Source organism: Chanodichthys erythropterus, chromosome 12, assembly GCF_024489055.1.
Source record: "Chanodichthys erythropterus isolate Z2021 chromosome 12, ASM2448905v1, whole genome shotgun sequence".
NCBI classification, from domain to species: domain Eukaryota; kingdom Metazoa; phylum Chordata; class Actinopteri; order Cypriniformes; family Xenocyprididae; genus Chanodichthys; species Chanodichthys erythropterus.
In genome coordinates this window covers 54,840,140-54,865,940 of record NC_090232.1, presented here as the reverse complement: position 1 = coordinate 54,865,940, position 25,801 = coordinate 54,840,140, and the positions used below count along the sequence as shown (strand labels likewise).

The 25,801-nt window shown below is 40.7% G+C and overlaps 2 protein-coding genes across 2 annotated transcripts; one reads left to right on the top strand and one right to left on the bottom strand.

Moving 5' to 3' along the window:
- Positions 1–15,754: 15,754 nt before the first annotated feature.
- Positions 15,755–20,361, bottom strand: pin1 (peptidylprolyl cis/trans isomerase, NIMA-interacting 1). The gene is made up of 4 exons (XM_067403346.1): positions 20,205–20,361; positions 18,368–18,568; positions 16,317–16,427; positions 15,755–16,194 (listed from the first exon to the last, which is right to left on the bottom strand). Exons 1-4 carry the CDS (start codon positions 20,260–20,262, stop codon positions 16,085–16,087), a joined length of 480 nt encoding a protein of 159 aa, XP_067259447.1. The 5' UTR covers positions 20,263–20,361; the 3' UTR covers positions 15,755–16,084.
- Positions 20,362–21,632: 1,271 nt separating this feature from the next.
- Positions 21,633–25,751, top strand: ubl5 (ubiquitin like 5). The gene is made up of 5 exons (XM_067403347.1): positions 21,633–21,754; positions 22,061–22,118; positions 22,195–22,278; positions 22,354–22,391; positions 25,587–25,751. The coding sequence occupies exons 2-5, from the start codon at positions 22,063–22,065 to the stop codon at positions 25,628–25,630; spliced, it is 222 nt and encodes a 73-aa protein (XP_067259448.1). The 5' UTR covers positions 21,633–21,754; positions 22,061–22,062; the 3' UTR covers positions 25,631–25,751.
- The last annotated feature ends 50 nt before the right edge of the window (positions 25,752–25,801 follow it).

Sequence of the window (25,801 nt, the reverse complement as noted above, 5' to 3'; positions counted from 1 at the left end):
CATGAGACAGTCCTCTTCTGAAACATACTTTGAGCATGTCACTCACCCAGTTGGTCTGTGCAGCAAGTGTACGGAAAGCCAAAGCATACTCAGCCACCATTCTCCAACCTTGAGTGAGTTCTATGAGGCGATCGCCGCCCCCCTTGCCATCATCAGGATGATCGAACACCTCCCTGAATCTCTGCAAGAAATACTCATACGAAGGGAAAGCAGATCCATCATCTCCCCATACCACTGTAATCCAGTCTAGCGCTCTCCCCGTAAACAATGAACAAATTAGAGCGATCTTACCGGCATCAGTACTAAACAAGGCAGGCTGCTGATTGATGAAGAGGGAACACTGGAGAATGAATCCCTTGCACTTTGCTGGGGCTCCGTCGAATTTTTCAGGCAGAGAGAGGCGGGGATTAGTTGGCAGCAACGTCCCTACTGCGTATGTAATAGCGGTCGCGGCGGGCGGTGGAGACGCTGCGGGAGCGGTGAGCTGCAAGCCCTGCAGCTCCCTCCGATAGCCAGAGGAGGGAACCAGGGAGCTCGTCTCTGTGACAAAAGGAATAATGTCAAACTGATTTGTAAACTGGTTTCACACTAGGGCTGGGCGGTTTTTCAATTTTTTCGATTATTATTGCCTCGATTTTATTATTTTTGGAATCGAGAAATCGCGATTTTGAATAAAAATGTTAGCAAGCGTTCAATTAAACATGTTGACAATACAGTATTAGGAGAATAAAATGATCTGACCTCATGATCGCGCCTGATTAACCGTTCTCATGTGATGCTCTGAACGTAGAACACATCACTGTTCTTAAGTGGCTGTTCATTCAGAAATCCGCTATTGCGTTATAAAAATGAGATGCAGGCAGTGGAATGAGAAAAAAAGGCAAAGTTATTAAACACAAGTTGAGCTTTTTTATTTTTTATCTTGACCGCCGTGTTTTTACAATGCCGTTTCATGGGTGAGAGGCTGCAAAAGACACGAGACAAGTGCAACACCTAAACATATCCGCCAAACATAAAAACAATAGGACAAATAGTGCAATGAAATGCAAAAACCTGTAAACCTGTTTGGCATTTCATGTTTGCATGATGGTGACAGGCTGAAAGCTGCTGTTGTTTTCTGGTTTTACTAAGCATTTGCTGTTAATAATAGCCTATTACTGGGGTTATTTATTGCTATTTTTGGCTAAGAAATATTTAGCATTTTCATATATTATTTCTGAGTAGGATGTGTTTAAGATAAGTTTGTACAACATTTGTCTTCATATTTCAGGCATATTTTTGTTTTACATTTACACCATGTTGATCACTTCATGTGTGCTTCACTTGGAACTGAATTTTTTTTTAACCAGATTGCTAATAAAGAGAACGTTACTTAAATCATATTGATATTGTAGTTAAGTTCCCATTCAGTCGGTCACGTTCGACGTACGTCGGACAGACCGACGAATAGGAATCTCGCTAGAGAGGCCAATCTACTTCGAGTGTAACTAAAACGAGCCAATGCACATTGGCATGCAATCATATGCATCAGCTGCTCGCCTCGCAGCACGGGTATATAATGAGCAGCAGGTGCGTTGCATCTTCAGCTTTTCGCTTCGGAGCCGAACGGTGTTTGTTCCTGTTCTCTGCAAGCGAGTGTCTGCTAGAAGACGAGTCAAGCTTTTTGGTTGAACTTCTCTTTTTTTCCGAGTGCGGGCGAACAGCACAGCAGTGGGGTCGAAGTCCTCTCTTTTTCTGTTTTTGTTTCGTTTGCGTTTTTGAGCAAATAGCTGTTTGACAGCGTCAGAAGGCTGTTCTCATGGCCGGTACGGTGCGCTTTTGAGTGCTGAAAAGCCATTTTTACGGCTGGTAAGAGTGAGCGCATTCAAAGAGAGAGAGCACACAACAGGCTGCACACAATCCCTGTCTGTGTTGCGGTGGCCGTTCCCCTGCGTGCTTCAGCACTTCTAAAAGAGTAAAGTCCCTGAAAGAGCTTACACAAGTAGATTCACGTCTTTTTAAAGACGACATCCTACTTGTGTTTCTGGATGCGGTCGTTCCTGTCCTCACTGACGGCCACGATCGCCGTTTCACATGTCTGGGCGTGCTGAAGTGATGTTCGTGGGTGTTCATGTTTTCATATGAGAACATGATCACGTCGACACGCCGGTCGTGACTCTTCTTTCTCCGGGAAGCTTGAGTCCCCTCTGTTGTTGGCCAGCTGCCGCTTGTGTGTAAAAGCACAGCCGCGGGTCTGCCCGACACTCTGGGAGACCGTGGAGATCAACGAGAGCAAACCTCTCGCTCCTCTGCGTGTCGTGTGCCCCTCTTCTGTCGCCAGCGGACAGCAGCGAGCAGCGGGCAGCCAAAGCCTCGACTGCTCCCTCTGTCCATCCGTGGAGCCAGGTAAGTGTTGCCTAGCACACTGTGACGCCGCTTCGGGCCGCCTCACAAAGAGAGCCCCCCGAGCCGCGTCCCTGTTTTCCACCTCGCTGCCCTGCTGCGGGTACACCGGTGGTCCCTTTGGTCCTGCTTGTACGGTCTCTGCGAGCCGGGTTAGCGCTCCCCAGTCCGTCTCGCTGGCTCCTTCGGACCATCAGGGTCGGCTTTGCGATTCAGTTCGCCCGGCTTCCCCCCCAAGTTCAGGGACGTCCTCATCACTACAGTGAAAGATGCCGATGCCCCTGTCCTGCGCGCGGAGATCGCAGTCCTACTGGCGAAGGACGCGATAGAGCCGGTCCCTCCAGCCGATTTGAGGTCGGGGTTCTACAGCCCCTACTTCATTGTACCCAAGAAAAGCGGCGGGTTACGACCGATGTTGGACCTGCGAGTTTTGAATCGGAGCCTCCACAAGCTACCATTCAAAATGCTCACGCAGAAACGCATTTTCGAGTGCATCCGTCCCCGAGATTGGTTTGCAGCGATTGACCTGAAGGACGTGTACTTCCATGTTTCAATTCTTCCGCGACACAGGCCATTCCTGAGATTTGCGTTCGAAGATCGAGCATATCAGTACAGAGTCCTACCCTTCGGGCTGGCCCTTTCTTCCCGCGTCTTCACGAAAGTCGTGGAGGGAGCCCTTGTTCCCATGAGAGAACAGGGTGTTCGCATTCTCAACTATCTCGATGACTGGCTCATTCTAGCACAGTCCCGGGATCAGTTGTGCAAACACAGGGATTTGGTGCTCAGACACCTCAGCCAGTTGGGGCTTCAGGTCAACTGGGAAAAGAGCAAACTCGCCCCGGTGCAGAGGATCTCTCTTCTCGGTATGGAGTTGGATTCGGTCGAGCAGATAGCATGCCTCACAGAGGAACTTGCTCGGTCGGTGTTGAACTGCCTGAATACATTCAATGGCAGGACAGCGGTCCCACTGAAGTTCTTTAAGAGGCTCCTGGGGCATATGGCGGCTGCTGCGGCTGTAACACCGCTCGGTCTGCTTCATATGAGACCGCTTCAGCACTGGCTTCACGGCCGAGTCCCGAGATGGGCGTGGCAGCGCGGCACGTTCCGGGTGCCAATCACTCAGGAGTGCTGCCGAACCTTCAGTCCGTGGTCGGACACCTTGTTTCTTCGGGCAGGAGTGCCCCTAGAACAGGTGTCCCGGCATGCTGTGGTGTTCACAGATGCTTCTGCCACCGGCTGGGTGTGCCACGTACAACGGGCATGCAGTGTCAGGGGTTTGGACGGGACCCCATCTGCATTGGCACATCAACTGCCTCGAGTTGCTGGCAGTACGCCTTGCTCTGAGCCGCCTCAAAGGCCTGCTATGGGGCAAGCATGTACTGGTCCGTACGGACACTGCGACCGTTGCGTACATCAACCGTCAAGGTGGTCTACACTCCCGTCGCATGTCGCAACTCGCCCCCCATCTCCTCCTGTGGAGTCGGAAGCTTCTGAGGTCGCTTCGCGCCATTCATGTCCCCGGTGTGCTCAACGTGTGGCCGACGAGCTATCACGAGCTGCGCTGCCAGGAGAATGGCGACTCCACCCTCAGGTGGTTCAGCTGATCTGGAGAGAGTTCGGAGAGGCTCAGGTAGACCTGTTTGCCTCACCAGAAACCTCCCACTGCCAGTTGTTTTACTCTCTGACCGAGGGGACACTTGGGACAGATGCACTGGCTCACAGCTGGCCCCGGAGCCTGCGCAAATATGCGTTTCCCCCAGTGAGCCTACTTGCACAGACCCTGTGCTAAGTCAGGGAGGTTGAGGAGCAGGTCTTGTCAGTTGCGCCTTACTGGCCCAACCGGACCTGGTTCCCAGAACTCTCACTCCCCTCCCTGGCCCATCCCTCTGAGGAAAGACCTTCTTTCTCAGAGACGGGGCACTCTTTGGCACCCGCGTCCAGACCTCTGGAAACTCCATGTCTGGTCCCTGGACGGGACGCGGAGATTCTAGGTGACTTACCCCCTGAGGTACTTAACACCATCACTTCGGCATGTGCACTGTCTACGAGACGTGCTTACGCCTCGAAGTGGAACCTGTTCGTCGAGTGTTGCTCTTCTCACCGAGAAGATCCCCGAAGATGCTCGATTGGAGTCGTGCTTTCCTTCTTGCAGCAAGGGTTGGAGCGTAGGCTGTCCCCCTCCACCCTCAAAGTCCATACTGCTGCCATATCTGCTTACCACGACCACATAGATGGCAAATCTGTTGGTCAGCACGACCTGGTCATCAGGTTCCTTAGGGGGGCGAGACAGTTAAATCCTCCTCGTCCCCCCTCCATACCCTCTTGGGACCTTACTCTGGTGCTCAGAGCACTCCAGATTGCTCCCTTTGAGCCTTTGCTGTCAGCAGACTTAAAGATTCTGTCTATGAAGACTTTGCTGCTGGTGGCATTGGCCTCCATCAAGAGGGTAGGGGACCTGCAGTCATTTTCGGTCGACGAATCGTGCCTAGAGTTCGGGCTGGGTGACAGCCACGTGGTACTGAGACCCCGGCCTGGCTATGTGCCCAAGGTTCCTACTACTCCCTTCAGGGACCAGGTAGTGAGCCTGCAAGCGCTGCCCTCGGAGGAGGCAGACCCAGCCCTGGCTTTGCTCTGTCCAGTTCGCGCCTTGCGACTGTACATAGACAGAACTCGAAGCTTCAGGACCTCAGACCAGCTCTTTGTCTGTTACGGAGGCCAGCAGAAGGGAAAGGCTGTCTCCCCATATGGCTTTTTCCACGGCTGCTCCTAAACGAAGCCCGTGTCTTTCCCTCTGGGAGAACCCATCTTTCACCGAGTGGAGTCACCCCAGTTCTTCCATATGTTGTACAACCTACAAGTTTAGTCCATATGTACTTATCCATATAACTCCTTCGGGGAAGGATATGGCTTCCGCAGCGTTCCTTATCGCATGTAAGGCTACGCTTTCCCAGCGTTATCCAATTGTCGCACTGAGTGGGTTTTGGGAACAACAGTGATCGACCTCTCTGTGTGAGCCTGGTCCCACCGTCCTTAGGCAAGGGGGTTCAGGTGGCTCACAACAGAGCGCTGGAAGAGGGCAGCTCCTGTGGCGCTTTGGTAGGGATTCCTATTCGTCGGTCTGTCCGACGTACGTCGAACGTGACCGACTGAATGGGAACGTCTCGGTTACATAGGTAACCCTCGTTCCCTGAAGGAGGGAACGGAGACGTACGTCCCGTCGCCACAGGCGTTGTCCTGCTGATGCTGCCGCCTGCTGGGTTCGGCTCCTCAGCGAAAACCTGAAGATGCAACGCACCTGCTGCTCATTATATACCCGTGCTGCGAGGCGAGCAGCTGATGCATATGATTGCATGCCAATGTGCATTGGCTCGTTTTAGTTACACTCGAAGTAGATTGGCCTCTCTAGCGAGATTCCTATTCGTCGGTCTGTCCGACGTACGTCTCCGTTCCCTCCTTCAGGGAACGAGGGTTACCTATGTAACCGAGACGTTTTTAAGGTGACTAGTTAAACCGGAAAAAAAAATCTAAATCGAAACCGTGAATCGGTCAATCGTTCTGAAAAATTGTGTGGCTGAAGTCAGTTCAAAGTACTTGTGTTTCTGCTTGTCTTCTTTTTTCTGTTCTTGTTTCTCTGTCCTTTAGTGATTCTGTTTATCAGGTGTTCATCAGTGTCTGAATTCACTCACTTCTTTTCATTCACTCTGTCAAGTGGACTATATTAGTGAACTAATGTAGGGAATTGTGAATGAGGGTATAGGGTGTGATTTAGAACACAGCCTCTGAGTGTCAACTTTGAGCGATGTTAACTCGCAGTATATTCCTGTAGGCTATTTTCTCGAAGATGACAAATATTACTGTATTTCTACAGTATATTACTATTTTAATGGAAAATGGTTTGTCACTGTCAGAATTTGGCGATTCTACAGCAAGGTCTAACAGTGCACTTGAAAAGCTTCCGCAAAGAAAAAAACGTTCTTAACAAGCAGCTTTCCCATCTGAGATCATGTGACAGTAAACCCAGACAGGAACATCACCTGGTGGATAGATGGAGTAAATCCCACTGACTGTTTCTCCTGAGTTGTAGACATCAGAACAGTCGAATGGCATTAATGTACAGTCACTGCCCAATACACCAGGGCGAAGAGCCACCAAAAACACCATCATCTACAAGAGACGTAGAGAAAGAGTTGAACATCACACTGAAACGAAGGTGGAATCGTCCCAAAAAATGACAGACAATGAAAGAAACCAATAAACATACTGCCATGTTCTCAATCTCTCCTCAGTAGGGTCATAGCTGCAAAGATTAGTATTTGATCTAAAAAATATGTTAAAAATGGTAAGAACATGAATGCCCAGACTGTCTATGTTAAACGCTGGAGAATAAAACAGTAACTCACCGTTTGTGTTCTTCGGTCTTTGATGACACAAACTCATCTTGAATATCTGATTTTCAAGCTCCTCCTCTGCGTATCAAAGTTTATTTGTAGTAATCTTGGAAAAATCCTCCAGCAGCTGTTTTCACATTTACGAAACATTAAAAGTGTCTGGAGATTCCCTTCTCCTATGAAGCAGAGTACTTTTTTGAATTCAAAGATTTTTATGTTAATTTTTTTTTACTCCTGTAAAACTGTAAGACCCCTAAAACACTAAAATGACAGCAAACATGAAATATCAAATCACTTTAATTCACACAGAACATTACATATGTTGGATATTTAGGTGAACTTCAGGAGATCTAGTGGTGAGGAAAGAGAGAAGGAAATGAGGGAGCGGTGCAAACCTTGCCAAGTGAACTGTGCAACCAATGGTACCTGTTGATTGTTCAAAGTGTTTTATTGTGTGGTTTGTTTCCCACAATAACTTGATTTCATCATCCAAAACTGTTGCATGGTGCAAAACATATTTTTCTGCCAGCTCCAGGGCTTTTGTTAAAACTACAGATCAGTTTAAGTTTTTTCACCTTTTCACTGCACAGACACCAAAATGTTACTAAAAGACCATCTTCCCATTGGTGAATTATACTCTTTTAACTTTGCTGGACTGTTTTGTTCATGGTGTATCTTTATGCCTATTTTTGTCAAACACATTGAAAAAATATAGCTGCAAGCAGCAATTCGGGGCCAAGCCCCAGAAGGGGCAGTAGCGCAATACGGAGCAGGAAGAGCAAAAACAGCAGAAATTGAATGTACATGCTAAACAGCTCGTTCAGAAGGACAGGTGGAAATGAAATGAAAATTAATAGAAGTTCAGAGAATGAACACGGAATGAACTAAAAACACTTGTATCTCATTCAAGAGGAATAAAGATTAGTACAATGCTTATTTGGATAAAAAAGGTATCAAAATGACTCATTACACACAATTGTATAAAGGCACCCCACACGGGATTCGAACCCACAACCTCCGGGTCCAATGTCCATTTCTCAACTCATTGCGCCACTGTGCAGGTGAATGTTGGCACACCTGCCGAAGTTCATTAGTTCATGTGAAAATGAACTCAAAATGAAGAATTTTTATAAAACTGCACTGAATGTTATATTTAATAACTACTTTAGATCATTCTGCAGCTCATCGTGCTGTAGCGCAATACAGAGCAGGAAGAGGAAAAACAGCAGAAAATGAACAAACATGAAACAGCTGGTTCAGAATTACGGGCGAAAATGAACTCAGAACTTATGTACATAAGCTTAGATGAAAATGAACACAGCATGAAACAAAAAGCATTTATTTCTAATCCAAGAGGCAATAAAGGAATCAAAACACACTATTTCATAAAACCGCTCCACCTGGGATTCAAACCCACTATCTTGGGGTGCAGAGCTCATCAGGTAACTGGCTTTACACATTGAGCTACTTGAGGATGCACATTCAACAATCTGTGGAAGAGAACTTTTAGTGTAAGAAAGAATTTACAAAAAAGCATTACTTAGCATGCTAACCATATTAGCATGCTAAGCTAACTTAATGCTAATGAAGCTCATGGTTAACTTGATAGCTGAAGAGCCACATTAAAGAGAATGACAACTGGTTAGCATGCTAAGCAATTAGCATGCTAAGCTAACTAGCATAAGACAACAAACACAAGCAAGGTCACATTCAGAGATGAATATCTTGGGAATGGTAGCGAATATCAAAAATCCATTCAGTCATTTCTGTGCGGCTCGGTCCAAAGATCACCTGAGCTGATTTTGGACAACATTGGACAAAAATTGTAGGAGGAGTAGTGAAAAAATGGAATACTGTACTTTTCAAAATGGCCACTACTGTACTGGGTGGAGTCTTAATGTAAGATATTGAATGTGATCAGTATGAAGAGAGGAATCAGTTGTATTGACATTCATTTTTCTGGAACAAAGGGTTCAAAAGTTATAACCTTTACAAAAGTGAATATTTGAACTGGTGGTGGCGCTATAGACTTAGTCCTAGATACTCCAAAGTTGGTCAAATTACTTTTAATTACTATCACTACAAGCATGCCAAATTTGATAATTTTCCTTCTTATGGTTCATTGATTACCATACAGGGGGAAGAAGAATAACTACGAATTTGGACATAAAGGAATTGCATGTGATAGCTTCAGATTAGACCAGTTTTAGGCAGAATGCCTAGAACAGACACAAGTTCTGCATCTTTTCCTGCCACAGTACCTCATGCGGTCTGGGCATGTGTCACACTGAGTTTCGAACCCACGATGCAGAGCATTCGGGATCCGTGGCGTAACACATTGAGCTAATCAGCCATGCAAGTTCATCAGTATGCTAAGCAGAGGTTTCAGTGTGAGAAAGAGTTCACAAAAAAAAAGCTTCATAGCATGTTAACCATATTAGTATGCAAAGTTATTTAATGCCAACTAAGTTTTGGTTAACCTGTTGACTGAAGACCACATTAGAAAGAATAGCAATAGTTTAGCATGCTAAGCAATTACTGTGCTAAGCTAACTAGCATAAGACAACAAACACAAGCAAGGTCACATTCAGAGATGAATATCTCGGAAATGGTAGTGAATATCAAAAATCTGTTCAGTCATTTCTGTGCGGCTCGGTCCAAAGATCATCTGAGCTGATTTTGGACAAAATTGACCAAAATTTGTAGGAGGAGTAGCGAAAAAACTGTTTTTCATTTACTTCAATATGGCAGACAGGTACATTTAAGGAAAATGGCAAATGATACATTGTCGGAATCGGCATAAGCCAGGGAATAAAATGACATGAAGCATGCACATTTTGGAAAGTGTTTTCAAAAGTTATAAGCGTTTTTGAAATAATCATTACATCTGTGGAACAGTAGGTGGCGCTGTGCTGAAACTTCTCAGGTACCTTCACGACCTTCTAAAGGTCATACATACCAATTTTTGTGAAGATATGTCAAATTGTTTAAAAGATATCGCAATTTATGACAAAATTCAAAATGGCGGACACGTGATACATCCAATATTGACAGAATCGGTATCGTATTCGGCATGATCCAAGGAATCCATAGACACCAAGATCTTGATTTTCTGACAAACTGTTCAAAAGTTATTGGCCAAAATAGCCATTTTTCATATCTCATGACCTGTAGGTGGCGCTGTTCCCAAGTTTGGCATAGACCCTCAGACCATGGTTCTGATGAAGCGTACCAATTTTTGTTTCGATTGCTCAAAGTTTGGCCGAGATACAGCCTCTATACTAATTTCGGGTCGACCTTGTTAACTTCGTGAAATCATAACCTTTGAACAAAGATGAATAAAAAAAATCTGTTCAGTCATTTCTGTGCGGCTCAGTCCAAAGATAATCTGATCAAAGATTGGACAAAATTGGACAAATTTTGAAGGAGGAGAAGCGAAAAAAACAAATACTGTACTTTTCAAAATGGCCGCTACTGTAATGGGTGGAGACTTAATGTAAGAAGTTGAATAGCATCAGCATGAAGAGACGAATCAGATGAACTAAATTTAATTTTTCTATGACAAACAGTTCAAATGTTAAAACCGTTAGAATGTTGAAATTTTGAACTGGTGGTGGCGCTATAGAGTTGGTTCTAGAGACTCCAAATTTGGTCCAATCACTATTCATGAGCATCTCTACAACTGTGCCAAATTTCATCATTTTCTCATGTTCCGTTGATAGGGCTGCCATAGACTCCCATTCGGGAGGAAGAATAATAATAATAAAAGGGAAAACGTACAATTACAATAGGGGCTACAGCCCCTTCGGGGCTTGGCCCCTAAAGAAATGTGTTATATAAATAAGACTTTCTATTTTTTAATAATAATTAGGCCTACTGTATGTGTTACCCCTCCAGTTCTATTCGCACTGCTCCGAGTGGGATTCAAATGAGCGTTTCTGGCATGGGAGTTGGGCACACTAACAAGGACGCTAAAGACCACAGTCTCTAACACATTTCTTGAGGCCAGGGGAGTGAGGTTTACTCACACAGCTCTTAAAAGCTGGCTTCCATTACATATGCTTACACAATTAAACAGCCTGTTCACCATCAGAAGCATTTTTAACAGTTCATTGAGTGTCATCAACAGAGACACTCTTCCCATATGCCACTGGTTGGAAACTAATCGGAAGTTCCCCAAAATAAAGCCAATCCGGTGTTAATATGTCCAGGCAATTTGAGCCTCTCAAACAAGCTAAATGCAATTCTGTTTAATGTCATTAGTGGCACAGCAGTTCACCTTTAAGTGTTATTGTGAAGGCAAATCCCTGACACAACCTGTAATCATCCTGATCAGAAGCCATGGTTGAATTCTGAGGTTCATGAAGTACAGCTCAAATCTGATGACAGCATGGCAATCAGAGCCACAAGAGCAGCAGGGGAACAAAGGTTTCCTACGAAATGAGGATCCAGAAAAGTTGAGGACATCACTGTCTACAAGACAAAAACAGCAGTCTTTATTTTAAGAGTTTTTGTCCAACCCTCTGGGAGGGTCAAGACTGTAATATTAGACTGCTGTTCATAGGCATAGACTGAATGAACAGAGGTGATGTCATTTTAAACAAAATCAAATGTCAAATAAGTCTAGTTTTAAATAGGTTTTATTTAAAGAAAAGGGCGTTCATAGTAGAAGTTTACTGAAGGTTTTTGAAGAGAAGCATCATCTAAATAGTAACATTAGAAATTAACAAAATAATTCATGCTACACCAACAGCCAACATATATTTCAAAGATTGCTCAGTTACACAATGAAAAGAGAAAAGAAAATCTTAAAATGTCATAAAATGAAATAAAAAAGTCTAATGTTTCCCCTTCAGAAGTACTGTAATGTTTCTAAGACACACGTTTGATCTTCATGCTGATGGATTTCATACTGACAGCATAATTCTTCCAGGTTGACCAAACAACACCAATTGCGTACTGAGTATCATCTTCTCCCCAAAAATACACACCGTTGGGGTTTGTGTAGTGACAGGCTGCATACCAAAATGCCCCGAGACACAGTTTGGTACAGTTCTTCTCAGAGGGGTCTTGGTCTTTGTCAAAAGTGATCTGACCATTATGAACAGATAAAGAGTCGCCTGCAGAGAAGAGGAGCATCAGCAGCCATATCACCCTGTAGCCCAAGACTGGTTGCCCACTGAAGCTAAGCAGGGCTGAGCCTGGTTAGTACCTATATGGGAGACCTCCTGGGAAAACTAGGTTGCTGCTGGAAGAGGTGCTAGTGAGGCCAGCAGGGGGCGCTCACCCTGTGGTCTTTGTAGGTCCTAACACCCCAGTATAGTGATTGGGACACTTTACTGACAAAAAGCACCGTTCTTCGGATGAGATGTTAAACCGAGGTCCTGACTCTCTGTGGTCGTTAAAAATCCAAGGATATCTTTCAAAAATAGTAGGGGTGTAACCCCGACATCCTGGCCAAATTTGCCCATTGACCTCTGTCCATCATGGCCTCCTAATCATCCCCATACACTGATTGGCTTGATCACTCTGTCTCCTTTCCACCAATAAGCTGGTGTGTGGTGGGCGTTCTGGCACAATATGGCTGCCGTCGCATCATCCAGGTGATGCTGCACATTGATGGTGGTTGAGGAGATTCCCCCCTTCAATATGTAAAGTGCTTTGAGTGCCCAGAAAAGCGCTACATAAATGTAAGGAATTATTATTATTATTATGATCCCAATATAACAGGGATAAGAGCTGCCAACAACAAAAACATCTGCACAAGAGAGTGAAAGAAGTGAACATCAGTCTGAAATGAAGATAAAAACCATGTCAAGGTCTCTGACTGACAAAAAAGGAAACAGATGAACTTCTTCTTCTCAACCTGTCCTCTGTAGATCACAGCAGAGATGTTTGTTTCTTTAAAAAAAGGAAGAAAGAATTCTTTACTCAGACCATTTGTATAAAATATAAACTTCTGAATGTCCAGACAAGCTTTGGAGAACAAGCCAGTAACTCACCGTTTGTGTTTTCCAGTTGTAGACGAGACAAACTCTCCTTTAAATATCTGATGTTCAAGCTCCCCCTCACTGTCAAAGTCCGTTTGAAGCAACTTTGGTAAAACATTTTAATTTTTTTTTGTACGTTTATGAATCATCCAACATGGGTAAGCATGGAAATTTCCAGTTCCTAATAATGATTTGTAAAACAAAGGTATGCACAGAAGAACGTCCCTAAATACTGTCCATTTAATAACCAATAATCTTATTTGTCTCTCACAACTCTCACAGATAACTTATTTACCAGCTTTCCATTAATACTCAAAACACAAACAAAACCCCAAATAATAGATCACAGATAAACAGACTGAATTTAACCCAAACAAGCCTAAAGAGGATAAACGTGCAGCAATTGGATTATTTGAGTGCCAAATTTCGAAAGTTTTGAATATACAATTGCACAGCCTGCCTTATCTTAGACAGAAGAATAATCTGTCAAAAATAAACCAAAACAACAACATGAAGTTATCCCATTGAAAAAAGGTACAGTGTGATTGGACAAAGCCAATCATATCAATGTTTTTGGGCAACCACTGTTTAAAAGCATCAACAGCTATTTGTATAATAGCAAAGCGAACTTTCTGGAAAAGTTTTCTCCATTCATTTCTTCTGTTCAGCTTTATAGTAGAAACTGATGCTGTAATTCTAATTGAAAGCACAACTGACAATTTTTGAGTTTAATACTGTAAAGATTCTGGGACTGGGTGGAAATTGCAGCGAAGATCAGTTGATTGTGATCAGTTGATCAATGATTGTGAATTACGCAAAGCAACATGGGAAAACATCCAAGAAACAAAGCAATGTATAGGATGAACAGATGTGGATCTGAACAGCAAAGTTTACAGGCTGTTTCTGGCTCTAACCTTTTGTTTGCACCAACAAACTGTCCAACATACCATCTGTTAAGATAAACTAATGTTATACAATCTGTAATTTATTCAAACACCACACTCTTAAAATGAAAGTTTCCAACAGGGGTTTCACAACACTGCCACAGAAGAACCATTTTTGGTTCCTCAAAGAACCTTTCAATGAACAGCTTTTTACAGAACATTTTTTTTCTTAGTTTGAGCGTTTTTGTAATCTAAATAACCTTTCTACTATAAAGAAACTTTGGTGTAATGGAAAGATTCCATGGATGATAAAGGTTCTTCATAGAACAATTTGTCAATAAATAAAGAGCCTTTATTTGTAAGAGTGTTATCTTTAGACTAAAGTCCTGGCTTCTCAGCCACACTCAACCAAATAGTGTTAAATAAATTGTTCTGACAAATAATCTAGCTAAAGTTCTGTTTAAAGAAAAATGCAGAATTTTATTGAAGATTGATGAAGTGGAGAATCATCTAAATGAGAACTCAAACAGACCAGAAACATTCTCCTCTGAATCACCTGTGATGGGTTTATATAGAAGATATGATTCATAATGTATGTTCTGATGTGTGTTTAATGATCTACAGTCACATTCATACCGTCCATCCTCCTTTATCTTCATCTTCCCCATCTGAGATCAAGTCACAGTAAACTCAGACAGGAGCGCCACCTGTTGGATAGATGGAGTAAATCCCACTGACTGTTTCTCATGAGTTGTAGACGTCAGAACATTTGAATGGCAATAATTTAGTCACTGCCCAATACAACAGAGAGAAGAATTGCCAAAAACACCATCATCTACAAAAAGAGGAAGAGATGAACATCATACTGAAATCAACATAATGTGCCTGACACAATGAAGGAAACCAATGAACTTACTGCCATCTTCTCAATCTCTCCTCAGCAGTGCAGTTGATCTAAAGTAAATTAAAAGAAAGCTTTACTTAATTTCATTTGTAAATTGTATAAAATTCTGGATGTATAATTTAAATGCTGGAGAATAACTCACCGTTTGTGTTCTTCAGTCGTAAAAAACGCTCACGTGAAACACAAACGCTCCTTTAAATATCTGATGTTCAGGATCCTCCTCTGTGTCAAAGACTCTTTGAGGAAATCCTGGAAAACCCACCACCACATTTTTTTCACATCTCGTAATCATCCAAAATGTGAATGAATAGCAATTCCCTCATAAAACATCGGTACACAAACAAAAGTTGTTATACAGCACCCACATCATGAGCATGTTATGAACATATGGATTCCACCTAAAGAACACTAACAATCTTTTCTCGAGAACTTACCAGCTTTCCACAAACACCCAGATCAAAAAAACCTCAAATAATAATATCAATAAAGACTGAATTTGACATGAAAAGACCCCCATGACCTCAAGCGTCATTCCTCATCACACTCATGATGGAGTTATACAGAAAGACGTTTCACAATCATGAGGATTTACTCTACTTCTGCAGGAATAACATTCAAATCATAAACATGAGATGTTATATTGCATTGCATATAATACACAGCAAAGTTAAATCAACTCTGTTCAGAGAACATATGGTCCCTCTCTATATAGTGTTAAAATAATACTGAAGCAGAGTTAATGTTAAGAAGATAATATGCTGTTCGTGGAGTTGTTTAATTAATCAGATCATAGGAGATTTAATGTCTTTTATCTTCAGTTGAGTTCATCTTAGGCTGTGGCTGGAAGTCAGCTGTAGTTCTTGTGTTTTTCTGCTTGTTAACAGCAGGTGTTCATCACTAATGCTCAATCATTACTTAATCACTTAAAATTATGTTATTAATTTTAACTCTGCTTCAGTGTTATTTTAACACCATTTAGAGAGGGACCATTTGTACTCTGAGCAGAGATGATTTAACTCTGGGGATTTGGCTGTGTAGGACAATTCCTAAAACATTCAGACCAAAACATTTCCAAGGCATTTCCAACTGTACATTACTTCATTTTCAAACATTTTATGATTTAATTATTTACTTTTTTAAATACTTTTCATCAACTCATGAACCTCAGCTTTATAAAAACATAATTTTCATGCTTTGAAATAAAACAGGAGCATTTTCTTAAGTGACATGGTCAATTTTATTGGTCATTGTTTGGACATACGATCATCTACCGTCCATCATAAGAGCTGATCACCAGCGCCGCTGCAGGACAGCAGACCATGCGAGTGTTTAGCCGTTGAGTGGAGATGCGGGATTCGAGCCTGTCAAAAGGCAACTGTAACATGTAAGATCACGGAAACACCGGATGGATTTAACGTGCAGCTTTGACAAGCCAAGCAAGGTTTTTCAGGAAAACAGATTAAGATAAGGAATCGTGGGATAGATGTGTGTGTTATCTGCGGTTGAATGAATGAAGGCATGATGGAGAGGGAATGATTATCCGGTTCTCAGGATGATGTGAACTCCAGACTCGGTGAACACGGGGCCGCTCATGTCTCCGACCTTCAGCGCGAATGAGACGTCTTCAAAGGGCTTCTGCATTTGACCTGATACACACACACACAATGGATAAAGGTTAAGTTGAAAACTGACGAGGCTGTCAGCAGATGATGCAGATAATCTCATACGCTGTGAATATTGTAGATTAATTGTTTATCTCTATCCTCACCTCTGCCGAATATGCCCAGGTCTCCTCCGTTCCTCGCTGAGCTGCAGTCGCTGAACTGAGACGCCAAACTCTCAAATTCCTCCTCTCCAGATTTGATCTGTTCAATGTACTCTACACACACACAGAGAACATGACAGCGTTTAATGCACTTCATCAGCCGCCAGTGTTGCCAAGTCTGCAGTTTTCCCATGGAATTGGGCTATTTTAAAGGTGCCATCGAATGTTTTTTTACAAGATGTAATATAAGTCTAAGGTGTCTCCTGAATGTGTCTGTGAAGTTTCAGCTCAAAATACCCCAAACATTTTTTTTAATTCATTTTTTTAACTGCCTATTTTGGGGCATAATTAGAAATGCACCGATTCAGGCTGTGGCCCCTTTAATTGCTCCTCCCCAGCACTCGACTCATTGCATAAACAAAGTTTACACAGCTAATATAACCCTCAAAATGGATCTTTACAAAGTGTTTGTCATGCATGCGTTGGATTATGTGAGTATAGTATTTATTTGGATGTTTACATTTGATTCTGAATGAGTTTGAGGCTGTGCTCCATGGCTAACGGCTAATGCTACACTGTTGGAGAGATTTATAAAGAATGAAGTTGTGTTTATGAATTATACAGACTGCAATTTTTTAAAAATGAAAATAGCGACGGCTCTTGTCTCTGTGAATACAGTAATAAACGATGGTAACTTTAACCACATTTAACAGTACACTAGCAACATGCTAATGAAACATTTAGAAAGGCAATTTACAAATATCACTAAAAATATCATGATATCATGGATCATGTCAGTTATTATTGCTCCATCTGCTATTTTTCGCTGTTGTCCTTGCTTGCTTACCTAGCCTGATGATTCAGCTGTGCACAGATCCAGACGTTAATACTGGCTTGTCTAATGCCTTGAACATGGGCTGGCATATGCAAATATTGGGGGCGTACATATTAATGATCCCGACTGTTACGTAACAGTGTTATGTTGAGATTCGCCTGTTCTTCGGAGGTCTTTTAAACAAATGAGATTTTTATAAGGAGGAGGAAACAATGGAGTTTGAGACTCACTGTATGTCATTTCCATGTACTGAACTCTTGTTATTCAACTATGCCAAGATAAATTCAACATTTAATTCTAGGGCACCTTTAACACTGTTGCCACGGGCTGAAGCAACACCAAAATAATAAGATATTTAGCCCCTGGAATGCAAATTTTACCAGAGTAACCCTAAAAAAAAAGCTGATTTTACCCCCCGGAACGTGATTTTACCTGGGAACCTCCTGAAAAAAATAGTTCTGAGTAGCAATTGGGAGGATTTTGTCGGTCACTCTGAGCTGCAAGTCATTTATGATGGAAATAGCAGCAACTTCCATTTTTATTACTGATTTTGTTCACTTGAACACATGGGATACCTAAAGGATTAGTCCACTTTCAAGTAAATTTTTCCTGATAATTTCAACAAACAGAACGAACACGGCACTAGTCGCGCAAGTAGAATAGCAGGATATACAGCATAAGCTTTTTGAAGAATACAGAAAGCGGAGGCACGTGCAAAAGGCGATCATTTTGAAGGGATGGATTCTGGAATCCACTGCCGCTTCAATATATATATATATCTTTTAAGTTATTATTCAACATATCTGGTTTCAAGGATCCTAAACTGTTCATCCCCAACAGTTTAAAAAGCATATACAGTTGAATTTATTTCAAAAATGACGATGGTTTCTCTAGATAAGACTCTTATTCCTCGTCTGGTATCGTTTAAAGCTCTTTGAAGCTGCACTGAAACTGTAATTTTGACCTTCAACCGTCTGGAGGCCACTGAAGTCCACTATAAGGAGAATAATCCTGGAATGTTTTCATTAAAAACATTAATTTCTTTTCGACTGATGAAAGAAAGACATGAACATCTTGGATGACATGGGGGTGAGTAAATTATCAGGAAAATGTTATTTGAAAGTGAAGTAATCCTTTAATTTGCAAATGTTTTCCAATTTTTCCGCACAATTTCAATCTGCAACTTTGGATGGGAACGTAGCTAGTGTGTGTTTCTTACTGTGAATGAGCTGAAGCGCCTCGTCTTTGCTGCGCGTGATGTTCTCCTCTCTCCAGGAGGATGGCCGGCGCGACTGGTTGTGTTTGACCAGCAGGTGAGAGCAGCGAACTTTCTCCACTTCGCCGACCCCGTCAGCCCCCGATCCGCTCGGCCGCTCCCACTGACTCGCGTTAGTGATGTGATTGAAGTAATAAACCCGACCTGAGGCACAAAATTAAGAAACAATTCTTACTATTATCAATGTTTGAAAACAGTTCATATTTTTGTGTTGACTGAGACACAATAGCATTCAAAAGTTTGGGGTGAGTAAGATTTTAAAAATATTTTTTTTTTATTCATCACAGATGCATTCAATTGATAAAAGTGACAGAAAATACATTTATAATGTAACAAAGTATTTTTATTTCAAACAAATGCTGTTCTTCCAATGCTGAAAAATAAAATGTATTACATTTTCCACAAATATATCAAGCAGCACAACTGTTTTCAACACTGATGATAACAATATATGATTTCTGAAGGATCATGTGACACTGAAGACTGGAATAACGATGCTGAAAATCACAGGAATAAATTACACTTTACTATAAATTCACTGTAATAATATTTCACAGTTTTACTGTACTTTTGATGAAGTAAACGCAGCTTTAGTGTGCAAACTTCTTTCAGAAACATTAAAAAAATATTAATTCCAAATTTTACCTATGTGTGTGTATAACATTACATTTAATTATTTGCATTAAATTAACCTTATATGTGATCCTGGACCTGTATTTGTAGCAATAGCCAACACTGTATGGGACAAAATTAGCGATTTTTCTTTTATGCCAAAAAGAAATATCATTAGTCATCATTAATATCATTAAGATATTAAGTAAAGATATTTTGTACATTTCCTACCATAAATATAATTTTTTTGAGTGCATATGCATTGCTAATGACTTAATTTATACAACTTTAAAGGCTTTTTTTTTTTTTTTTTTTTCAGCCTCAAACTCCAGATTTTCAAATAGATGATATACTATGATATGAATACATCTCGGACATCATATCCTAACAAACCACACTCAATTTCAAACACAATTTCAACAAAATTGACCCTTATGACTGGTTTTGTGGTGCAGGGTCACATAAAGCAGAAGTACACAAGATTGAAGATTAATAAAAAATATAGCTATGTATGCACACTTTAATATTGTCTTGTTGCACTGTAATGGACTATTTGTCTTAGTGCAAGCTTTAAAATAACTTGCAAGAAAGATAGTGAAATAATTTCAACTCAAATCAATACTTTATGTGCATATATTTATTTTGTAAATAGCCATGTAATACTGAATTGCTGACAAGATTAACCCTTTCAATGAGCTGACCGTGATGACAGCCTGAGTGGACATCAAATATTTCGTGATTTTACAACATATTTACCCATAATTTAATAAAATAAAATTACAAAACACAAACATGATCAGCTGACGAAGCTCTCAGGAGATACCGTTACTGCAAACTAATGCTGAGGTAAACTGGCTGAACATCAGTCCGGCCCAGACGCGCTATAGTTCAGATCTTTGGTTATGAAATTCAAATGTGTTTATATTTATATGTTCAGTGTGTGATGTTTTCACTCATTAGATCTTAAACACCGAGCATCTCTGAACCCATCGCTCGAGCTGGGCGTAAATCAGTTCAGTCAGGCGGGTTTAGCATCGGCTCTCGCGCGGGCTCGGTTGTTTTTGGCGGTTCGGTGTCGTTAGCCATTTAGCATACGCATCTGTTCACACGCGCCCAAACACAGACTCTGTTCCGGGTTTAAACATGACAACGGGCCGCCGTGACTCACCTGAGCTCCGGCTCATGCGCTTCTCCCACCCGGACGGCAGCTTCTCATCGTCAGACATGATTTCAGAATGGTGTCGGTTCGGCTCGCGCGGGTCTGATCTGATGTAGCGCCAATGCTGCTGCAGTTACCAGACTGACCGACAGAGGGCGACAGAGAAGAAGCGCTGGAAAACAACACTTTACCCATGGAAGCCTGAAAATAATACACACAAGAAAATAAAATCATGCTTTTGTAAATTATTACATAAAACTCAAAATTATGACATGAAATATCAAAAGGTTAAAGTACAAATTATTACATAAATTACATAAAACGTTGCAACTGAAATACTAAGTCGAAATGATGACATAAAAGGCCAAAACTGACAAAAAGTCAAAATTATGACATGAAGTATCAAAAAGTTAAAGTACAAATTATTACATAAATTACATAAAACGTCGCAACTAAGTCGAAATGATGACATAAAAGGCCAAAACTGACAAAAAGTCAAAATTATGACATGAAGTATCAAAAAGTTAAAGTACAAATTATTACATAAAATACATAAATCGTTGCAAATAACACATACAAAGTCAAATTATGACTTAAAATCATTAACAGATATGTGTGACGTCGTTTGACAACGACGTTATTGACATACTAAGTCGAAATTGTGACATTTTTTTATGTGAGAAATATATATATATATATATATATATATATATATATATATATATATATATATATATATATATATATATATATATATACAATTACTATGATGACCTCATCATTCTCGCTGTCAGTGAAAGGTGCGCATGTGACCGACAGAGGGCGACAGAGAAGCAGCGCTGGAAAACAACACTTTACCCCTGGAAGCTTGTTTCTGCCACAAAAGAAAAGCTTTTGTAAGTTATGACATTAAAAAGTAAAACAAAGTAAAGTGAAAATTTAAATAAAAAGTCGAAATTATGACTTCTTAACAGATCACGTGTGGTTTGACAACAACGATACATACTGTCGAAATATGACTTAAAAACTGTTGGTGTGGTTAAGGTGGTGTAATTTGTGTTATTCTGAGTTTTTTTGGCGCGTTGCATCCTGTGTGCACATCGCCACCTACTTATGCTGTTATGCAGTCATGATTGATTTTTTAATCAATTTCTTCCTTGTTTTTGCTCTTTTCTAATTGTTCACATATACTTACATATCTAATTAAATTCATACTTAAATAATTTATTGATGCTCTATCCTATACCTGGCTTCAGCTCTTCTTATGTTCTATTTCGCTATTATTCGATATAATCGATTGATAGCTTCTTTTTTATTTCTCACATTTTAAGACATTCACGACACCTTACATCGATTAGCGGCAATTTCCATGGTGATCTCATCCCTCAACGCTCTTCGTGGAATACCGTTGGTGGAACTCGCTGTCAGTCAAACGTGCGCGCATCTAATTGGCCGAACGTGAGCGGATGTTTTCACGGCGCTGGTTTACGGCAAACGCCTGCGAGTCTGCGTGAGAAACGTTTCTGATTATCTGCGGGAACAAACGACAGAAAAATCAGGTAGAAATCTACAAACTTCACTCGGTTTGTCGATTATTCACACGCGTAATCACTGCGACTTTTTAAGTTAACGCAGTTTTGTGTTTAAACGAAACGCGTCGCATTTGATGGTAAAGAGCTAAAAACAGCCTCAATTAAAATATCACTGATACTCATTTAATAATAGCTTTATTAAAAACAGAACATAATGATGATACAAAATTAAGTCAATGACATTATTATATGTACAGAACATCATATAGTGATCAATAGGAGAGCTCGTGAATGATTGACAGCGATGCGTGAATCACGTGATGTGTGTTTCAGAGATGATTGAGGTGGTGTGTAACGACCGTTTGGGGAAGAAGGTTCGAGTCAAATGCAAGTATCCTTTGCAGCGCTGTGTGAAAGCCCCAGTGTGACTGTGTTTGGTGTGGTTGTGGGTCTTAACCGTGTGTCAGTCAGGAGGACACGATCGGAGACCTGAAGAAGCTGATCGCAGCGCAGACGGGCACGCGCTGGGACAAGATCGTGCTCAAGAAATGGTGAGAATCACCGTTCGGTCACGTGTGCAGAATCCAGCCGTCAGTGTGATTATAATGTGATGTGTCTGTGTGCAGGTACACCATATTCAAGGACCATGTGTCACTGGGAGACTGTATCCTTCATTAGCCAATCAATGATCTGAAGCACATTTACACTAGGAACATGATGACCATTAGAAGGTATATTATGGAAGCCCTTATTATCAACTTTGGGCTTTCAACTGCATCTGGGGCAAATTTTATTTTGATATCTCAAAACCATAAGACTTTTTGACATTTGAACCATCGTAGCCTTTTTATCAAAAGTCCAAAAAACCCTGTTCAGTCAAATGAAGTGTTTTACTGATCACAAGAATTTAATGGCACAATAAAGTACAAACATATTAAATATATATATCTGTGAATCTTGTGAATTTTAAGCAGCGACATGATATTGACAACCAACGATTGTCAACTTACAACATTTTTCACAGTCGCTCAAAATAGGCAACTATTGTTTTAATGGCATATTTACTTGTGAATGTCCAATGTAGTGTGATTAACAAGATTATTGAATACGGATGTCCGAATGTGCGAATATAAAACCAACTTTACCCAACTCACAGCTGTGAGCATCTGCGACATTGAGCAATTAAAGATATATTTAGGCAAAGTGACAGAGAAATCATAAATACCTTTAATAACAATAATTTAATGATTTATCACTTTTGACCAATAGGTGGCGCTGTGTCCAAATTGTTGTTGTATGGTCAGAGTGAGGTGACAATGACACTTGCAAAGTTTGGTGTCAATCTGTCAAAGCATTGCAGAGATACAGCTTCAAGAGTGTGTTTTGCATCATGCCTCAAATTTGTTGCTCCGGTATACGAAAATGGTTTGACGTATCGACTTGAAACCCATAACTATTTTTCGGCATGGTCTGAAGATGATACGGTTCGATTTTGGTGAAAATTGGAGCAACGGTCTAGGAGGAGTTTGAAAAAAAAAAAAATATTTTTTTTTAAAGAAAAACAATATGGCGGGCAGGAAGTTCAGCCAAACAATGGCAAATTTGATATCCATGTTCTCAGAATGACCCAAGGAATCTACTGAGACCAATCGGTTTCATTACAATCAATTGATATAGTCAGAAGTTATTAGCATTTTTGTAAATTGTTATAACTTTATCACAAGGTGGCGCTGAGTTGAAACTTTTTGAGTACTGTCAGGGCATGGTGCCAAAGACCCATGCCGAGTTAACCTATCGTAAACAATATGCTAATGTGTTCATAAAATACAGCATTTTAGCACAAAATTTAAAATGGCCGATATGGGGAAATTGGATATCATTTGACTCGGCTAGATGCCCCGAATCCAACAAGACCAAATTTTTGGACAAACCCATCAGCAGTTATAAGCAAAAATAGCCATTTTGGACCAGTGGGTGGCGCTGCTTGAGATGACATGTACCAAGTTTTGTCTGAATAGGATAAAGTGTTGCGGAAATACAGCATTATGTCTATTTTTGCAAGCGCTACGTAAAGTTTGAGATATCGACTAGAATTCCATAACTTTTTGTCGGCATGGTCTGAAGATTATCTGGTTAAATTTTCATGAAAATCTGAATAACGGCCTAGGAGGAGTTTGAGAAAGTAGACTTTTCAGAAAATTCAAAATGGCGGAAAAATGTTCATGACGTCATAGGCTTGATCAATAGTGCAATCGTCTTGAATCAGAGGAAAAAATAATTTAGATTCTAACTCTTATTATTCAAAAGTTAACATAAACATGATTGCTGCTTTGAACAGCTGGTGGCGCTAGAGTGACTGAGATAGAGATTTTAAATTTGCTATAGACACAGTTCAGACTCTCCTCTAACTGTGTGCCAAATTTCACAACTTTTTACCATACGGTTCAATGGGCTGCCATAGACTTCCAGAGCGGAAGCTTACGCTTACGCAAAATCGTGTGAGAGTATATCACTAGTTAATGCAATTTGGGTGATCGTTCATCCAGAAAATTAAAATTACCCCATGATTTACTCACCTTCAAGCCATTCCAGGAGTATATGACTATCTTCTTTCAGACGAACACAATCTGAGATATATATATATAATAATATCCTGGCTCTTCCAAGCTTTATAATGGCAGTGAATGGGGACGGGTGAGAATTTGAAACCCAAAAAAGCACATCCGTCCATCATAAATATAATCCGTACGGCTCCAGGGGGTTAATAAAGGCCTTCTGAAGAGAAGCAATGGGTTTTTTTGTAAGAAAATTATCCATATTCAAAACTTTATTAGCTATGATATCTAGCTTCCAGCTGACGGCCATACACATTGATTTGCGGTGGGAGAGTGACCTCTGACCCGACATATGAGAGAGGAGAGAGCAAAACAAAACACCGGTCACGAATTAGAAGTCTAAATCAAGAATTTTTAAAGAGAAATGTCAGAGGATTTTGATATAAGAGAAGAGGAGCTTGAGTTTGTTGTCCAGCCCTATTTGTTTAAACCGTGAGAGGCGTCTGAGCTTACAATACTCCTACATGAAATACTAAAAACTCCCATGTTCGTTGTGTTAGGTTAACCAGTGTTAGGTAGTAAATTATTTACTTTTCCTTTAAAAAAGGTAAGGGATTACTCTTAAAGGGTTAGTTCACCCAAAAATGAAAATAATGTCATGTATTACTCACCCTCACCCTCATCAAAAATATCTTAATTTGTGTTCTGAAGATGAATGAAGGTCTTATGGGTGTGGAACAACATGATGGTGAGTAATTAATGACAGAATTTTAATTTTTGGGTGAACTAACCCTTTAATTTGTCTTTAATTAGTTACTTCTGATGTAATTGTATTAAATGCTGTGTAGACTATACAACAATTTTATATAAAACAATAGTATTAAAATGTAACTTCTAATGTTAGAATTTGCTTTAATGTTACCTTCTCCCTTTAAATACTTCAATACTTTTTGCAATTATGTATTATTTGAAAGAGTAAGAGCCATTTTATATAGGAAACGAAGTAATTAGTAGCAAGTCATGCAATAGTTTTGAGAGTAATCATTATATTCTATATCTGTTTACATTGGTGAATATGTAATTAGTAGCTAGTAATTATTTTTAGGGGAACTTACCCAACACTAATGTTCACTCAGAAGCTTTAAATCAGGGGCTTTCATGTTTGAAAGACCAGTTTATACAGTAATATTACAAATATAACAAATGAAACCATACTGTAAAGTGTTAAGATTGTGTCAAGAGTTAGTTATTGATCAGTCTGTCTATTATGTGAAATTGTTCAAATCTTTGACTCTGATCATCAGATGAAATCCATGACGGCATGAACCTCGAGCTGTATTACCAGTAGAACACACACACACACACACACACACACACACACACACACACATCATGTCTCGAAGCATCAGAATATCTGTTCAGTTGAATTGTTTTGATATTATTTGGAAATAAAACTCATATTTATGTATGATCAAGCCTCTGTTTTTTGATGAGTAGCACACGTGTTTTCAAACAAACA